The sequence below is a fragment of the Mandrillus leucophaeus genome, unplaced genomic scaffold, assembly GCF_000951045.1.
Source record: "Mandrillus leucophaeus isolate KB7577 unplaced genomic scaffold, Mleu.le_1.0 Scaffold130, whole genome shotgun sequence".
Lineage (NCBI taxonomy): Eukaryota > Metazoa > Chordata > Mammalia > Primates > Cercopithecidae > Mandrillus > Mandrillus leucophaeus.
Genome location: NW_012101255.1, coordinates 2,279,457 through 2,299,283, shown reverse-complemented (window position 1 = coordinate 2,299,283; position 19,827 = coordinate 2,279,457). Strand labels below are relative to the sequence as shown.

General features: G+C 44.2%; 1 protein-coding gene across 1 annotated transcript in view; it reads left to right on the top strand.

Annotated features, from left to right (window-relative positions):
• The first annotated feature begins 264 nt into the window (after positions 1–264).
• MED12L (mediator complex subunit 12-like) overlaps positions 265–19,827 on the top strand; it is a 350,848-nt gene continuing 331,285 nt past the window's right edge. Inside the window, exon 1 of the mRNA XM_011972754.1 lies at positions 265–363. Coding sequence (XP_011828144.1) covers positions 265–363 — 99 coding nt within the window. The remainder of the gene's footprint in view (positions 364–19,827) is intronic.

The window sequence follows — 19,827 nt, the reverse complement described above, 5'->3', positions numbered from 1 at the left end:
CCCTCCGCCGCCGCCACCAGAGCGGTGCGTCCCGGGGCTCGAGCGCAGCCGAGTACCCGCCGAAGGCTGTCCCCATCAGTGCGTGTCTGCTGCCGGGCAGCGGCAGCATCCAACCTGCTTTATTCCTGCCTGCAGCGCCACAGCCAGCGAGCGAGCGAGGAGGGGGAGAGAGGGAGTCTGTCTGCAAAGTGCTGCTCCCTGGTGCTCAGAGGCGGCTGCTCCAGCTCCAACTCTCATTCATTTCGCCGGTTAACATGAGAGATCATGGCCGCCTTCGGGCTTCTCAGCTATGAGCAGAGACCGCTGAAGCGCCCCCGGCTCGGGCCGCCCGACGTCTACCCACAGGACCCCAAGCAGAAGGAGGTAAGGGCGCCGGCGGCCTCCCCGGCAACCGGGGCCGCGCTCTGCAGCACTGACCCGGGGCCAAGTTGGCCCAGCGGGCATCGCCGGCGCTGCGGGGGAAGAGGTCGGGGAGGGGGATTAGAGGCGGGGGCCGGGCTGGCGGTGCTGGGCGACCCCCCGGCGGCGGAGACCAAGCGGCTGTCAGTCCCCGCGCTCCACTGGGGCGCTCGCTTTCCGTGTGCCGATCGCTTTCTCGTTGCCGGGCCTTGCACGGCGCTGCCGGGAGCTTCTCGGGCTTCTTCCCTGCCGAAACCCTGTTCGCTCTCACCCGCTTCTGCCTGCTTTATTTTTCTTCTTGCCGCTTCGGTAAATCGTCGTAAACTTTTTGAAAAATGTTGGAATGCAGTGCATCCTACATTGAGGGCTTGCGTTTTGCGTTCGCTGGCCAGGGACGAAGGTGGGGGGAGCCTTTCAAATTTTCAGTTTGGAATGAAAGTCTTTTTTATCGAAGTGATGAATATTTAGCTCTCTGAGTACACCTCTGTAACCCTTCTCCCCTTTGAAAATTAAAATTAAGGAGAAACACTGATTTTCGTCTCTAGAGGCAATTGGCTTAATTGCTGGAGGCTGTTTTGTATATGTAAAAGCAGGCGAGTTACCTTGAGAGGGAATAGGTCCCAGGATTGCTTATTGCTTTGAATGAAATTAATTGGAGACACCTTGACTCTTGCACCAGGTACACTAGCTTCAATGGCTAGGGTAACCAAGGCGTTTTGTAGCTATGTATCTGTTTGTCAGGAGTTAACAAGTAATTATGTAACAAGTCTCTAGTTACAATGATCACCTTTGGCTACACCATTTGCCCAGGGACTTGCCTTTCTTTTCTTTCTTTTTTTTTTTTTTCTTTTGATCACCTGCTACCCAGCTGTGCTTTCTGAGTTTGCCAGCTGCAGTCCACCCATCTTCTGTTCAGCTAAACACGAACTGACCACATTTCAAAACTTATCTTTCTGAGAATCTAAAAACCCTTCATTAAAAGTTTGTGGGCCCACTGATAGCACAGAAAGGGCCTTGTAAACCAGACAACGAGGGGTCCTTAAGACTTTCCTTTTGATAAATGTATCTGTTTCATTAGGAGATTAAGTGCTTGTTCTGGCTAAACCGTCTTGCTTATAAACGTGTCTGAGAAGTAAGGAACAGCAACTCCTTTTAGAGATTTAGCACACTAAATATGCTCGAGCATCAGTGGAGTCACGCAGATGAAGCTGGGAAGGTTTTACAGGTGGTTTCCAGCACCAGCTTTACAGGATGGTAGAGGTTTGAGAAGATTACCCAGATTTTTTCCCCTACCCATTACCCCACGCTGCTACTCCAACTTAGAATGAAGTTAATGGTTAAGGACTGGAAATAATAGAGAAGCTGAGGATCAAGTGTAAAGTTAATAGCTTAAAAATTATTAGGAGGAAATTCTTAAAGTTTTGATAGGGACAGGGACATTTCGTTGGTTGCACTTTATCATCTTGTAATTAATGCCTTACTGTGTCTTTCCAGAGGGCAGCATAATTGATGGCATGATGGCTTGGGATGCTGTGTGGGCTTATTTAGCATTTGTTCTTCAGGCCAACGCTCATTTCAGGATTGGGTCATCTGTGATTCTGGAAAGAGTAATTTTGGATTTCAGGGTCTCACAACATTTTATGGCGTTCTAAAACTGGAAGCGACCTTAGGGACTACTTTTTATAACTTCCTTTTGACTAAGTGAAACAGGCCTGGAAAACTTGATTGGTTCAACCAAGGTGTATGGGTGAATAAGCAGAGGAGTTGTACCACCAAACCAGTATTTATGTCAAAACTAATACTGCTTTGAGGATGATTTATGCTAAATTATGTTCTGATGTTATCACCTTTCCCCCAAGGCAGCCAATGTTTTATCTCTCTCAGGCGGACAGAGTTATGTGTAGCTGTAGCCAAATTTGGGTACAATATGGAACAGGTGCTTGGCTGTTCTTGGGTGGCTGGTGAGTAGAGTTTCCTAAGCTTTAGTTATTTATGTACTATCTCCCTCAAGATTTCTACCCTACCCCTGTACCACCTGTACTTTTATTCTGAAATTTTCTTTAAACTAATTTTTAAGAAACTTTGTGTTTCCTGGGCAGTAATACATATGGAGTCATGGATTTATTGCAATATATGTATATATAAAATTTATATCAAATCATGTATACATACTATTTTAATTTGATATTACATGCACATATGTATATGATTATACATAATAAAATGAGAGCATTACTGTTAACACTTTAAAAGTTCATCTGTGTATCGAAAACAACAGTTATGTTCCATTAGAGATATGTGTGGTGGAAAATGCTGATTTAACGGAGGAAGTGTGGGCTTCCAAGTTGGGCTGACCTGGATTTAGCTTTTTTTTTTTTTTTTTTTTTTTTTTTTTGCAGTTATGTGGCCTTGGGCAAGTTGCATAGCCTCTCCTTTGTAAATTAGTTTGTGCACTTCAGAAAAAATTCCAAACCAATATTTATGTGAGAAAAGCCCTCCTCCTAGTAGAAGTTATTCTTGTCACTGTAAATGTAATTTTTATTGTTGTTGTTATACCAGTGGTAATAGTATTTCAGAAAAGGGCTCCAAGCAGATAGGGTGGAACCCTTGAATGAAGACCCATGTGGAGAAGTATGGGGGTAGGGGGGTGGAATATGGAAGCTTTAACCTGCTTGATGGATTGGTTATATTTATTTGAGAGCTTGCTGGGCATCAGCATCCTATAGGACTTCATTATATATTGTGTTACAATACTTTGCCTCCTGCAAACAGACTGTCCTCAAGCCTTTAAAACAGGAAATCAGAAAACTGGCAGTCATCATCGAGACCTCCTCCTCGCTTATACCCCCTTCATCCATCAGCATCTATACATCCATCCGCACATCCTGTTCAGTTCCAAAATATATTTCCAATCTACCAGATGCTCCCCCGTTTCACCAGTATGCTTGGTCTCCCTTCTGGCTTCAGGGTGACTTCTCTGCCCCAGTGCTCCTGCATATTCTGTTCTGGCCTTTCTGCCTGGACACCTGTCTGTCTAGCCACCTGTCTGTCTAGCCACCCCCTCACACTCAGCATTCCACCCAGCTCTTCTCACCTTAGCCTGTGTTTAGAAAGGTAGGCTCTGGAGCCAGTCTGCTTGGGTTGGGACCCTGGCTGTCCTGTTTATGTGCCCCTTATTCTCCCTGTACTTCATTTTCCTTCCATATAGAGAGTGATAATACTAAACCCATAGGGCTGTTGGAAGATTACCTGGATAATATGTGTAAAAAGCATTTAGAACAGAATCTGTCATAGATTCAGCCGCTCTTTGTTTGCTGTCATGAACTACTGTCAGTCCTGCCCCTTCATCATTCAAGTCTCAGGCTTTTCTGGTGTATCATTTACAATTATATACTTATTTGCATCTTGCCATCTCCCTCCAATAGGTCAGTTTCATGAGGGCATGGATGAGGTCTATTTTGGCATGGCAGAAGTACCTGGCACCTGCACATTTAGTTCCTAGAATGCTGAGGGCACAAATATTTATTGGAACGTGAGTAAATGTGGGATGAATAAATTAAAAAGGGAAATCTGGCGACTGAGGGGTGTTGGGGAAAGTCAAGGTTAAAGCTGAAAGTATCCTTTGCATCTATCTGCTTTGGAGCCTGGGTTAAGGCTGAAAGTAAAAATAAGGTCCAGAAGTAGGAAGGAAGAGGAGGTTTACTCTGGGACAAAAGAGACCAAAACAGGGCTAGGCACAGTGGCTCATGCCTGTAATCCCAGCACTTTGGGAGGCCGAGGCGGGTGGATCACCTGAGGTCAGAAGTTCAAGACCAGCCTGACCAACATGGTGAAACCCCGTCTCTATTAAAAAATACAAAAATTAGCTGGGCATGGTTCCGGGCACCTGTAATCCCAGCTACTTGGGGGACTGAGGCAGGAGAATCGCTTGAACCCGGGAGGCGGAGGTTGCAGTGAGCCGAGATTGTGCCACTGCACTCCAGCCTGGGCGACAGAGCAAGACTGCGTCTCAAAAACAAAACAAAACAACAACCAAAAACCAAAACCAAAATCAAAAAAAAGACGCCGAAACATTTGAAGAGTAAATATGTGCAGAAAATCAAACTTGTTAGAAAAATTGGTTGGGGCAGTAGTGAGATTTCCAGGAATCAGGAGCAGTAGAGCCCCACCAGCAGGGACCTACAGGAAGAATGGCCTAGTGTGCAGTGCAGGGGCTGCCCGAAGATATACACTGCATGACTTAGGAGAGCTGGTGGTAATGGTGGTGTCTGCATGCAGATATCCCAGAATGGTGGTTCTTCAACTTCAGTGGACATTCAGATTACCCTGAGGGCTTGTTAAAACAGATTGCTGGGTCTCTAAGATTCAGTAGGTCTGAGGTCAGGCCCCAGAAATTGCACTGGTGACAAGATCCCAGGTGATCTGATGGTGCTGGTCTAGGGCCCCACTTCCATAACCCTGACCTAAAAGGGAAGGCATCCAGTTCTGCAGGGGCTAGAGCATTCTGCTTGATACAAGCAGGGCTGGATTAGACTTCCGTGTATGGCTGAAGTTGCAGTAGTTTGGCTTAACAGCCAACTCAGCCCAGACTTGGTGTGCTTGTCCCAGAATTTGTGCCTTCTCTTACTTCAGATCTAAAGGAATGGACCAGGAAGTCTCAGTCCCCCTCCAGTGGCTTTTTCCATTACACTTGAAATAAAATGCAAACCCTTTACCTTGGCCTTCAAGGCCCTACCAGTCTGGCCCTTGTTCACCTCTGCAATCATTGCCTGCAGCCAAACAGCCTGGCTTTGAGTTCTGGCTCCCCGACTTACTGCCTGTTTGACTCAGCTTCCTCAACCGTGGAATGAGGTTTGTGTTTCTTCCAACTTCATAAGGTTGCTGGGAAGAGAAAATGAGCTAATGTATGCAAAATGTGTGGAACCGTGTCTGTCACAGAGCCAGCACTCAACACAGGTCAACCACTATTAGCTGATCCCTTATTAAAGGATGCTGGGGGCCTCCTGTTGTACTTATCATGACAACCACAAGACCCTGCCTTTCAGGATCTGGACTTTGAGTCACCCCTTCCAACTTGCTGTGTCGTGGGACCACAGGCTGCCTCTCTCTTCTTCCAACAGTCCTAGCTTCTTTGTGTATAGGTTCCTGTCCCTTGCTCCCTACAGCAGTTTTGTTTCCTGTCATATGGTTCATAGCTCAGAAACCCCCACAAGGAGGCCTTCCTTGCAGCCCATCTTCCCTCATCCTTGCCAGTTCATTTCCCTGCGTTAATATGTTTTGTAGTGCTTGTCACTGTCTGAAGTGCAATTATTAGGATACTGTTCTCTCCATGGCCTGCCTTCCAGCTGGAATGTAAGCTGCATGAGAGTAGAGGCTTGTCTGTGGTGTTCACATCTGTGAATGGCCTAGTGCCTGGGAGTAGACTAGGTGCTCAGTAAATACTTCATGAAGAAATTAATAAATGCAGAAAGAACTATTAATGAGCAATTGTGAGTATTTATAACATTTGACTGTCTCAGTGCTTGGTTTATTTTGGTAACTCCTGTTAGTTTTCTTGTTAGCATCGAAAACTCTTAAACACATCAATGCCTGTTTAGAGGCAGCTGGGGAAGTGAAGTGGGGGAGGTGGAAAGTTTGTTTCTTCAAAAGGGGAGGATGTTGATAAAGTTTTCTGGGAAGAAAGAACAGGTTGACCAGTTGACTTAGGGGACCAAAAGAGGAGGCAAGGGAGATAATTTGATTTCAGAAAGCTCCTCACTTGAGACTAATTGGCTGGCCCCAAGGCACTGCTACAGACCTCCCAGAATCCCAGTGTTCAGGGAGGGACTGATGTTTGTATTTAACTCATGCCTCAGGTGACTCTTGGGAGAGGAGCAGTGTAGGAAGCACTGGTTGGGAGGTCCTGTTGTTTTCAGCTTCTCACAGTTTGCTACCCAAACTCTATGGCCAGGGAGGAGGAACTCAGCTGGTTGTCATTTTTCAGGGCCTGCCAGCATCTGCAGCCGAATGTGAAAGATGCTTGTTAAAAATGCACATATACACTTTGGGGAGACCAAGGCTGGAGGGTCGCTTGAAACTGGAAATTTGAGGCCAGCCTGGGCAACATAGTGAGACCCCCATCTCTACAAAAAATTTAGAAAGCCAGATTTGGTGGTGCACACCTGCGGTCCCAGCTACTAGGGAGGCCAAGGTGGGAGGATCACTTGAGCCCGGAGGTTGAGGCTGCAGTGAGCTGTGATCTTGCCATTGCACTCCAGCTTGGGCTGTAGAGTGATACCCTGTCTCTTAAAAAATGCAGATAAAGTGGCCCAACTCTACCCTAGACATGCTAAGTCAGAATTCTGGGAAAGAAGCTCAGAAATTTGCATTTTAAACAAGCTTTCTAGGTGATTCCAAAACATGTCAAGCTTGAAAACTTTTGCTTTAGTTTGCTGTCCTTATCTCTAGAGAGCATTGTGAACTGGGCTTCCCCTTATTCCTACCTGCTGCCCCTGATTTGATGTATTAGAATCTTTTGGACAAATAAGTACCTTTTGGTACTAAACAGTGCCAATGAGTTTAGTTACTTTCCTCCTTGAAGTTCTAATAACCATGGTTCCCAGCATAGGCTTGTTTTCTGTTGCTGTACACAGTTTATAGCAGAGGAGAGTTTTATGCCTTGGTTTTGAAATAGCTATATCTCCCTCCTGCATGCATTTGGCTAAACTGGGGGATAAGCGAGCAGATCTTGCTTTGTTCCATGAAGCCATTCTTTGAACTTGTCAGGGTTGTGGAATTTTCTTTGACTGTGTCCCTGGGTTCTCAGTTTTGCTCTCTGGGGACCCCTGTAAGACTGTCAATTAGGGGTACAACCACTGTCCTTTAGCCTGTCAGATATTTCCCTTGGAGTAGCACCTGAGGAGATGAAATGGGATCCTTTAGGAGGTTGGAGGACCATACCATGAGATCTGGAAAGTAAACTGCATTGGGTGAGCACGAGGCAGGAGAGGATGAGGATGCACAGACTTGGAAGATTCTAGTTGAACCAGTTAGTGCCACCCGCAGGTGTGTGCACATGTGTGCGTCTGCCTATACATATATGCACCCGTGTGTGAAGACAAAGCTCCTCGTTAGTGTAGTAGTGAATTAAGGAAAAAAGAAAAGCAGAAGTAGAAGCATAGAGTAAGTGAAACTTGCAAACTACAGGAATTGTGATGTATTTCTTCTGAAGCTCTCCTCTGATGAGGTTCTGGGAACACCATTCTCAGGGCTTTTAGACTAGGCAGGAATTTGAGAAGTTGGAAGGATCCACAAGAATGAACATGATGAAAGATGTTAAAATGTCAGGTCTGTTGGGCAGTGAAGGAAGGGGTGATTGACTTAGCCTGGAGAAAAGCTGACTTCAGAATCTGAGAAAAACCAGGTGGAGGGAAGAAATCCAAGGGAAATGCAGAGGGGAGACTCTTACCTCCTACATATTCCTCCCCAAAAAGGGAGTATGGAAACACTTGGACTTTTAATTACCTTTAGATAATTTCTAAAGCTGGGTGATGGTGACAAGGGAGTTCATGATACTGTTCTCTTTCTCTTAGAAAACGTGTATGTGTATGTAAAGAACTATGTCATTAAGTGATACAACAGCTTAATTTTGACTTAAATATACGTATACACAATCTAGAAAGATTACCACTCACATACAAACAGTTATCTCTGGGGGATAGGATTAAGGGTGATTTTTATTTTCTTCTTTGTACTAATTTGTATTCCAAGCTGTAACAATAGGTATGTACTACTTTTGTCATTGGAGGAAGTACATAAAAGAATAATTATTAGGTAACTTTGACTGATTTAGAGAAATGGGTTTCTGTTAGTTCCAAGCCAACCTAGAGCCCCTTTAGGTGATGCCTAGGCAGAGGGATCTCATAGGGTGTAGATATAGGCATTTATGTACCTGCGATCTACCAAAAGCTGGATAGGACTGGAGTTAGGACTGTTAGGTGATCATTCCAGCTCCGCAACTTGAACTGTGTGATATCCGCAGTTGGGTCATTTTCCTCATCTATAAGCTGCAGAGAATAATATCAGATATATAGAGCATTTTAATTGTGAAGCAACATTGTAAATTTAACCTTTTAATCAAATGTAAGGTATAATAAATTCAGTGACCTGCAGGAGCAGGTTTATACCAACTGATTGTTAAAATTTCAGGAATTTCATGAAATGGTTGATACCATGTTGGTAGCTTGAAACTGGCCATACAATTCAATAGTAGTAGTATTAACACCAAGGAAATTGGCAAATGCTACAAATGAGAACTTAATTTCATTTTTTTTTCCTTTTAAATTTGAGACATAGTCTTGCTCTGTCAACCAGGCTGGAGTACAATGGCACGATCTCGGCTCACTGCAACCTCTGCCTTCCGGGTTCAAACTATTCTCCTGCCTCAGCCTCCCGAGTAACTGGGATTACAAGCACACACCACCATGCCCAGCTAACTTTTGTATTTTTAGTCGAGACGGGGTTTCGCCATGTTGGCCAGGTTGGTCTCGAACTCCTGACCTCAGCTGAGCCACTGTGCCTGACCGACTTTCTTTCATTCTAAGCTGGTTAACATTTACCTGCATACCACCGGGTATAGTTATAGGTGGCAGACACTTTGTTGGCTACTTCACCGTCATTATTATCCTGCTTTTCCCTTGTCTGCTTCTCACTAAAAACTATTTTTTCTTTTTTTTAAAGCCAGATCCTAGCAGGGCTCAGTAGTGCATGCCTGTAATCCCAGCTACTCTGGGGACTGAGGTGGGAGAATCACTTGAGCCTACAAGTTCAATATTAGCCTGGGCAACATAGTGAGAGCTGATCTCAAAAGAAAGCCAGATTCTCATTTTCCTAGTTTCCCTTGCATGTTGAGATAAGCATATAACTTAACTCTGGCCCAAGAAATTTAATAAAAATCTGGATTCCTGGAAACTGTTTTTTTTCCCTGTCTGATAAAAGTACAGGCACAGAAGGAGAATGCCATCTCCTGATGACCTGAAGGCTCCTTAGTTTTCTATCTTTGGAAAGGTAATAAAAGAACATAGCTGGAGCTGGGGCAACCATCTTATGGCCTTGTGGCAACAAGCTTATGGAGAAAAGACAACAAGAGGAGTCAGTTGAGTGGCTTTATGAATTTGCTAGGCTGCTGAACTGACCTTGGGACCACTTCTCCTTGGACTTCTTGTTAAGTAAACAAGGCATAGCCATCCTCATGGTTTAAGCCACAGTTGGACCATATGTCAATCTCTTGTAGCCGTGTAATGTTGTCAAGGTACTTTCTGTTTATATTTTGGTATCCTTGAATAATCGCAGCATGAGGGCCACCCCCCTCACCCCCTTTTTTCCCCTCAGGGATTACACATTCCAGGAACTCTCCTGCTCTTTGGCTTCGTAAGGAATACATGTCAAGAGACAAAGAGCAGTGGCATCTTGTCCATCAGGCAGTGCATTGTGACCTGGTCCTATTAGAAATGGAGGGGGAACTGAACAGCCGCCTCCTTTATTTATTTCTGTTTCTGGCGGAAAGCATTTTGGTGGGAAGGGAGGAAGAACCCTGTTCTGTTTTGCTTAGAGAGGGAGATTCTGTAGGTCTGCTATTTTGTGGGGAAGCCATGCATGTTTATAGATAGAAGGGAACTTTGAGGTGGATTGTTCTAACCTTCTCATTCAATACAAAAGGAAATTGAGTCCCAGGCAGGTTAAAGTGACTTGTCAAAGCAGATCTGGGCCAAGCACTTGTGTGCCCTGATTTGTTCTTGCAACTTTACTTGGCCTCTCTGTAAACAGCCTCCCCTTCTGGTAAACACCCTCACGTTGCCCTGGAAATGAGAATCACTCTGCAATTTAGGGCACCCAGTGCCTCTGTGAGAGCTAAGAACTCTTCAGCTCACCACTTGATCCTCTCAGAGCTGGCCAGATCTTGTGTGGTGTTTCCTGGGCAGGGGGAAGAATACTTCAGAAGCTCATGCACTTTTGTCGTCGTGTTTTTTGATAGAAGGTTCCCAGACCTATCTGCAGCCTCTGAGGATAGCTCTGGCATTGGCATTTGTGGGCTGTGTGCGTGTGCTGGAGGTCATTTCTATCTAGTTTCACTTTCTTGGTTGAGATACCCCCTTATTTATGGGTAGCTCTCTTGAGAGAGACGCACACAAGTGGTACCAGTTGCCCAGTTCCAGGAAGCAACACGTACATGACATTCTGTATAAATGGATCTTTCTTAGTTGTACAATGCTGTGACCCTGAGAAGAGGAGAAAAAGTTTAGCCCTTGGATTTTATTTTCCATGTTTTGCACAAAATCTTACTATAACATATGCATGCCAAACAAATTCATTCATTCAGCAAATGTGATTGAGCACCTTGTAGGCTCTTTGACAGCTATGGCACTATGAGGACAGGACCACAGACTTGTATTCCCTACTACATCGCTGACTTCCAGCACAGTGCCTGGCCTACACCTAGAACTCAAAACTTTCTTTTAAGAATGCGTGTAAGAATCCACAAATGCTAAGAGCATTAGATACGGTCCTGGTGCCCCAGGCCTTCAGCCTAGAGCAGTTAATTTCCACTGGTGAGGGGCGAGGGTGCATTTTCTTTCTCTCTCCTTAGGACGTTGGCAGTGTCTGGAGACATTTTGGGTTGCTACAACTGGGTGTGTGTCTTGGTACTTGCATCTCGTGGGTAGACTCCAGGGATGCTGCTAATGTTCACCAATGCACCAAACAACCCCCTATACCAAGGGCTTAACTGGCGCCTGCTATCAGTAGTTCCAGGATTGAGAAACTGTCGTCTAGAGGAAGTGATGGACCTGTAAATGAGGAGCACATGTTTCAAATATTCTTTAAGAGGAAGATGCAAAGTGCTGTGGAAACCAGAGGAGGGGGAGTGACCCATTTTTCTGATGGGACAGATAGAAAAAGAAATTTTTGAATCTGGAACTTGGAGGGTGTGTAAGCGGATGGGGTTGAGGATAGGGAAGATTCATTCCAGGAAGAAGGAGCAGCACATGCCAAGGGTCACAGGCCAAAATGATGTGGGTGTGTCTTGGGCTATGGTCCTGCCGCATGGTACAGGGCGTCAGGGGGAAAGCTGGGTTGGTGTGGGAAAGAAAGGTGGGGTACAGTCATGGGGATCTTTACTTTGTGGAGGCTTTTGGATGTTATTGTGGAGGAAGCCAGCCACTGTTCAAGGGTGATAAGGGAATGAGATTTAAGATGATTGAGGGTTGCGTTTTCAAGGGACAGTGCCTCTGAGGGTCATATTGAGGCAGAAGGATTGCCTAGCTAGGTGGTCCTTGACATTCAGAACTGGAAGTGGGTGATGGGTTTCCTGTGGCTGCCATAACAAATGACCACAAACTGGGTGGCTTAAACCAACATTCACTCATTCCCTCACAGTTCTAGAGGCCAGAAATCTGAAATCCGGGTGTTGGCAGGGCCACACTCCCTCTGAAGGCTCTCGGAGGAGACTCCTTCCTTGCCTGCTCCAGCCTGTGATGGCTCCAGGTGTTCGTGGCTTCTTTGACTTGTGTCCACACATCACTAATTTTTGCCTCCATCTTTACATGGTCTTCTCCATTGACTGTTTTCCTCTGGGTGTCTCTTATAAGGACACTTGTCATTGGATTTACGGCCCATTCGGATAATCTATGATGATTTCATCCTTAATTACATCCGCAAAGATCCTTTTTCCAAATGAGGTCACATTAACAGGTTGTGGGATTTGATGTGAATATCTTTTAGGGGAGTGTTTTTTGGTCTATGGGATTGGGAAGCTCAGGAAGAAAGGAGGGGTGTATTAGTCTGTTTTCACACTGCTGATAAAAAGACATACCTGAGACTGGGTAGTTTATAAAGAAAAAGAGGTTTAATGGACTCGCAGTTCCACGTGGCGGGGGAGGCCTCACAATCATGGTGGAAGGTGGAAGGCATGTCTTACGTGGTGGCGGGCAAGAGAGAATGAGAGCCAAGTGAAAGGGGAAACCCCCTATAAAACCATCAGCTTTCATGAGACTTCCTAGCAAGAGAATGATGTGGGGGAAACCGCCCCCATGATTCAATTGTCTCCCACTAGGTCCCTCCCACAACATGTGGGGATTATGGGAACTACAATTCAAGATGAGATTTGGGTGGGGAAACAGCCAAACCGTTATCAAGGGGTGAATTTATGAGAAACGTTATTTGGATGGCGGAATCAATAAGGTGGATATGTGAAGTAAGAGGAAGGAGCACAAGAATTTATCAACACTTTTAGCTTAAGCCAGTGGTTTCCAAACTTTCTGCTCTTGAGAATGCTTTGCAGTCTTAAACTTTGAGGATCTATTAAGCTTTTATTTATGTAGGTTACATCTCTCAATAATCACTGTGTTAGAAATTAAAACTGAGAAATTTAAATATATATTAATTCATTAAAAACTCATAGTCAAACAATTTCATGTTAAATTGTGTTTTTTAATGGAAAATAACTTTTTCCCCAAACCAAAAAATAGTGAAAAAAGAGGGGTATTATTTTACATTTTTACATGTCTCTTTAATGTCTAGATTTTTGTATTTAGTTCTGCATTCAATCTGTTTTGAGACATTATTTGGGTTGAAGAGCATGAATAAAATCTGGCTTTTCACAGACAAATAGTTGAAATGTTCTCGAGAACTCCAGAGGTGTTGGAATTGGAAAACTACTTGTTTAGACTATTGGGTAGGTAGATCCATGGGGGTCCATAAACTAACATGCCATAGGGAACAAAGTAATTTAACTGTTTTCCAAGGATGGGGTGGGTGAGGGAGGGGAGGAGAGAATTAGTTCATTTCTGAATGTTTCCAATTTGAGGAACCCCTGGGGAGTCCAGGTTGAAATGTATAGTGGTGGAAGCTAGAAGTCTCGATTTGGGTGTGATGTATTCATAAATAATTGAAGTCATGGGTGTGATTACCTGTTGAGAGTGTGCAAAGCGACGGAGGATTGTATGACCTGGAGAGATGGAACTTTCTAGGGATAGACTTCCTGGACTCTGTCAGGGGGTCTCTGAGGAGGGCAGTTGACAGAGATTTATGGGTGCAGATGCTAAATGACCCAAAGAGACAGTTAACATCAGTAAGACTCCAGCTCCATTTGCCTCCTCTTAGTTTTCCTAGATCTGGTTATCAGGCTGAGCAAGGCTGAACTGGCCCTGAGGCAGAGGATTGAGGACCCAAGGGAAGTGATAGCTTTGACCTTGTAATAAATCTCTTCCTCTTAGAAAGGAGGGGAGACAGAATTGACACAGGGCTCCCCACTTACCTTGAATTTTCTACAGGCATTTCCAGAGTCAGTTGGAATGTGCCAAGATTTCACCAGTAAGAATTAACTCTGCCTTCAACCCATATCCAGTGTGCTGCGGATCAGCTGTGCAGCTGCCTCCTTATTGTCAATTAAAATTTGGTAGAATTTGCTGCTTTCCTTTTCCAGCCTTTTCATTCATGGATAATCTAATGAGGTTGTTGAGATCTGGACTATTTAAGTCATTGGCAGGAGTGAAGAACTAATAAAAATGTATTTTGTTTGAAGTGTTGTTGGAATTTTTTGTTAAGATGTTAGTTTACTTAAAGGTATGGAGGATCTATCAAAACTGTGGCTGAAGCAGTGCTAAATAATTTATCATTCTCCTGAGTTCTGCGAGGAAGGTTAATATTGACATTGCTTAGGTTCTTCTTCTTCTTCTTCTTCTTCTTCTTTTTTTTTTTTTTTTAAATAAAGCTTCACGCAGTGCTGTTATTTGACAGTATGGAAAATATTTTTAGGGTCAGAGTTGTTTTTACTTTGGTCAGTTTCAGACTAAATGTAAACTCTCTTGAAAAAGATTCTTTATGAATTGGAGACACTATTTACATTTCTACTACTCACTTGAATCTGCTTTTAAGTTATTAACTAACTGAAATGTTTTCAATATTATATTTTCATTTACTTAGTACTTGATATGTGTCTTCTACTGTGTTAGGTCATATGGGGGTGTAGAAAAGAAATAGAAGCCTCCTATCTGTCTCCTCTAAAAATGTGCTTCTCAAAATAACCGTGGCAAAGGATCAGTTTTTAGAAAAATTAATTTTCAATCTGTTGTAGACTAATATGATAAAAATGAATTACTAGGAAAATGAAATGCTGCTTGAATGTAGTGGTAATGTCAAATTGCTGTAAAAGTTTCCAAATACTCTCAGTTTTTGCACATTTCCTGTTGAGGACCAGTGACAGTATCAGACCACACTCGGGGTGGTTGCAATGCTCTACAAGTTAATGTCGGTTTACCTACCCACATAAAACAATTTTTAAAATGACTGATTCATTAGTTTTATTTATTTATTTGAAAATTGATGAATAAGATAACATTCTGTATAGTGTACAAAGTGCCACATTACATTATAATAGCCACTACTTATTGTGTTGGTTATTCTGAGTGCTTTAGGTGTTTGGTTTTATGCCAGCCTCATGATACCTATGAGGTGGGCATTATCATCTCTTGCTTACAAATGAAGAAACTGAGGCACAGAGAGGTACTTAACTTGCCCAGGGTCATTGAGTGGCATAGTGATGTAGTTGGACTCCCTGAGCCCATGCTGTAAACATTCCGCTCTATTTATATAGTGAGTCTAAGAATGCTGCATGAGTTCAGAAAAGAGAGGGCTGGATACATGGAGGTTACACTGGCAGATGTAGGGTCTTGAGAGAGGCAGGGCCTGAATGGGTGGGACATGCTGTACCAGCTCATGAGAAGAAGCTGGAAGGGAGGAGAAGGGGGGCTGTTTATCTGCAGATCAGACCTAGTGGAGCGTCTGCTGGAGCCCCAGCAGGTTGGGGGATGGGGGGTGGTGGTGACCTCATGTGGTTCTGCTGTTAGATTTATCTCACTAGGTCATGCCTAATAAATCCAGTGTGGGAGAGAGTGGAGTCGGGGAGGCTGGGAGGGAGACGACTCTAGTAACCAAAGCATGAAGTAAAAAGAGCCCGACTGATCAGGGCTTTAAATAGGACTGGAGAAGAATTGGCAGTTGGTGACAGATTGGTCAAAGGAAAGGAAGAGAGGCGAATAGACAACGCTCATATTTCTTGGAACACTGTTCAGCTAGGATAGTAGGTCCTGTTGCTTGAGGACCTCAGAGTGATACAGTTTTGTACTTAGTCTTCAGTGATGGGACAGGCATTTGAATTCCTTGGGTGCTGAATTGGAATGAATACTCAGACTCCCACCCACCCTGTGATTTCTAACTGGTATTAAATGGTTTAATTAAAGGTCTTATTCTTAAAAGGACCTTGTAGCTTTGGTTTATGCTGCTTGTCCTATGCTTTAAATCTCCCTTTAATGCCTGTTACTGACCTCCTTGTGGGCTGCTTGGGTGATGGTTAATCACCAGATTTGCTTGGAAGGTTTACTAAGCTTAGTGGAGGTGCAAATGAGCAAGCCCCCTGAAAATAAAAAGGGTGGAGGCTGAGAGGTGCTAACAGAGGTTAACTGTTCAAACTAGTTTTTCCGAGGTTTACCGGGGGAATTTGTTTCCTTGACTCAAAATTATATGTTTAGCCCCTCTGTTTCTGAACAATTGGCCTAAAAGTAATGAACAAAATTGCCAGCACCAAGAGCAAAAAAGAGACATTTCCGTTCTCTTTCCCCTCTTTTCCAAGCAAGAGGAAGAAGGATGTTCTGTAGTGAACATGGTTCACTGCAACCTCGATCTTCTGGGCTTAAACAGTCCTTCCACCTTTGCCTCCTAAGTAGCTGGGACCATGCCTGACTGATTTTTATTTATGTTGTTATTTTTAGAGACAGGGTCTCACTGTGTTGCCCAAGCTGGTCTTGAATTCCTGGACGATCAAGCGATCATCTCGCCTGGGCCTCCTAAAGTGTTGGGATTATAGGCACGAGCTACTGCACCCAGTCTTGTTGTTATTTTTCATGAATTTGCAGTACATTTGGTGAGGAATCATTTTTTTTCTCTCCTACAACGTGGCTTCCTGCAGATGTGTGCTGAGCGTGGGGTCAGAGATGGAATTGAGGTGGGAAAGAAGGATAAAAGAAAGGAGCTACATAATGGATAAGTGTAAGTCAATTAACTGGACTGCAGAGGACAGAAACCACGGCTTATGTTTGTGTTCTCTGCCCTCAGATCACCTAGCACACTAGCTTGTTAAGTACTCTGTGAAAAATGATTTAAAGGAAAAATTTGTTATGTAAGATTGCAATGCAAGAACTATATGGCATACCTCAGCAATAAAGGATCTAAAGAGAAAACTGTCTTTTGAGGCTGCCTTAAATATAATTCTGGGCAGAATAAACTAGCAAATACCTTAAGTCTTTCTTGCTTTATGAATATGCAAATCTAAAAGTTCAAGTATTTTTCTCCTGCAGTTCCCTGGATTTTTTTTCTGAGAGCCACATCCAGGTGTTTGATATCAGAGAGTGATATGCATTTGAATGTGATTTGAATATGAATTAATTAATGGGATACAATTATTTAGATAAGAGTGGAGTAAATGCTAAGTATATTTAGATATAATTGGAATCAGAGACTCTCTCCCACTTTTAAATGAGGGAGGAGGAACTGCCTGTCTCACTAGGACACTTCTGGGTAGGATGAAGGAGGTTGTCATGGGAAATTGGCACTTCTGAGAGCTGTGTGTTCAACACTTCATTCATGGTGGACATTTCCATCCAAATTGAATTTACTGAGTAGTCAGTCATGTGCTCAGTTTGGGCCATATGTGCTGGTCATACAAAAGATCATCATTGTAATGACGGAGATACCATTTTTAAAGTAATTAGTGTGCATGCCAGTTACTGTGTTGATTGTATCACAAGTGATTTCCACTTATCCTTTACAGTAGACGTGTGAGGTAGGTGGGGTGATCTCCATTTCACAGAAGAGAAAGGGAGACAGGATTCCAGTTTAAGTTTGTTGGAATCGTACTGTGCTCTCCTCAAAGAATTCACTGTCTTGGAGCGTACATTGGACCTATTTGGGGCTTGCTTCTCATATGGCCACCTAACCATCCATTTTACTTCTCACCTCTCAGCGTCAGTTTCTCAGCCTATAAAACGAGACACATCCTGCCTAAGCCACTTGTCTATTATGAGGATGGTCATGAATGTGCTGTTTAAATGTGAGGGAGTGGTATTATTACCATGATTTTTTTTCTTTTTGCCTGCTCTAGGTACAGATGTAAAGGTAGTATTTGCGTTTTGTGTTGAGCTCATAGCCTTTTGGTTTTGTTGGTCCCCACAGTTAGTGATTGATGGCCTGTGGTGTGATTTGGATGGGGGGTGAATGCTAATAGCAGTACAGGTGACAGTGGATGTAAAGAGCTGACTTTCATATGTGGTTTTGATGCAAATATGGCTCTGGTGTTAGAAGGGTTGGGGCAGGAGAAGGACAAGGTGACCTTTTAGGGAAGTCCTGCCTCTCCTAAGTCGGGCCCCTACCTCTGGCCCTCTTCAGGAGGCTGGTATTAATGCTTTCTCTTGTAAATATTTTGGTTGCAATGGGGAAATCCTTCTCCAGACTCCTTTAAAAAATTTCTTCAAACAGCTATTAAGTATCATGTCAAGTAGAGGAACTCCAAGTAGAAATCAGTCCCCATTGCTGTGCAGTGAGCAGCTGAGATATCTGCTTATCCAGAGCCTTAGTAAAACTGCTTTTCTTGGCCGTTGTAGACTCTGCAGTAATGGTCCCCATGCTGCTGCTAAATGGACTGGATCCTGATTTTAGGGGGCAGTCTTGCCATGAGGAATAGAGCAGAGCCTGCCCTCCCCTACCTGTGTGTTTTCGTTTCTTAGGGCTGCTGTAACGAAGTACCAAACATTGGGTGGCTTAAAACAATGGACATTTATTCTCTCATGGTTCTGGAGGCTGCAAGCTTGAAATCAGTGTATGCAGGGCCATCCTCCCTCTGAAGCCTCTAGGGCAGGACTCTTCCTTGTCTCCTCCAGCTTCTGCTAGCTCCAAGTGTTCCTTGGTTGTGGAAGCCTAACTCCAGTCTCTGCCTCTGTCTGCACATTACTGTCTTCCCTCTATATCCGTCTTAGCTATGCCAGATTAGGATCTGCCCTAATTCAGCATGAGTATCTTAACTTGGCCATATATGCAGAAACCCTGTTTCCAAAGAATGTCCCATGCACAGGTACGGGGAGTAGGACTTTGATATATCTCTTTGAGGGATCCAGTTCTACCCATCACAGTGTGGCTCCAGGGCCTCTCTTCAGATCCTCCTCTGCACATCCTCCTGAGTTGGTCTGATACTAGCTGTTGCCTTCTAGGGCCTGGGTTGGCAGGTCATCCCCTCCTGTTTTCTCAGGGTCTTCAACTTATCTGCCATCTCCCTTTCTTCCTATTAGCTTCAACTGCTTCCTTCACCGCCTTCTTCCTGGTGTGAATAAAACATGCACCAAGCTCTCACATCTTAGATCTCCTACCCTAGACCCCATTTTTGCATCTCTCCTCCTCTTTCTCCAGACTTCCAGAAGCATCCGGTGTACTCACTGTCGTCCTCACCTCCCACTTCTTCCTCTGCTCTTTCCAGTCTGGCTCTGCCCTTCTTGTTCTGCTGAGACACCCCTCTCAGGTCACCCGGAATGGCCGCATTCCCTGCAGCACTTGATTCTGTTGCTCCCTCCCTTTGGGAAGCAGTTTCTTCCTTCAGCTTCTGAGGTAATACACTCCTAGTTTCCTTCTCTCCTCTCTGGCCACACTGTCTCAGTCTCTTTTGAAGGCTTATCCTCCTCTAACTGGCTATTAAATCAATACTGGATTTTTCCCAGGGTCTGTCCTAGGTCCTGGTCTTTTCTCACTTGATCTTCTCTCTAGGTGATGCCAGCCATCCCCAGGCTTCAGTCACTAGCCATATGCAGACAACTCACAACTTTACGACTCCAGTCTAGACTTCTCTAGACCTGTATAGCTGAGTGCCTACCAGAAACATTTTCTCTGTGTGTCTGATGCCTCAAACTTACGATGTTTATACCTGAACTTGTGATCTGCTCCCCTTCCTCTGCAAAAAGCCCCCAACATGGGGGAGATATACCATCCCAAAAGTCTAGGACATCCTTGACAACCTTGCTCTTTGTCATTCTATCCAAGAAGTCAACATAAATCCTGTTCGGTTTCCCTCCTAAATATCCCTCCATTTCTTCCTTCTCTTTACCTCTACCACCACCATCTTGGTCCAAGCTACTATTATCTGATATTCCAACTCTCATGAGAGCCTGGTAGCTGGTCCCAATCCCCTTACCCTCAGCCTCCCAGTTGGTCTGACCCTCCTCGCCAGTCAGTTGTCCACACTGCAGTTCTATTCAAGTCAGATAATGTCACCTTGTCTCCCTCCCTCCCTCCCTCCCTTCCTTCCTTCCTTCCTTCCTTCCTTCCTTCCTTCCTTCCTTCCTTCCTTCCTTCCTT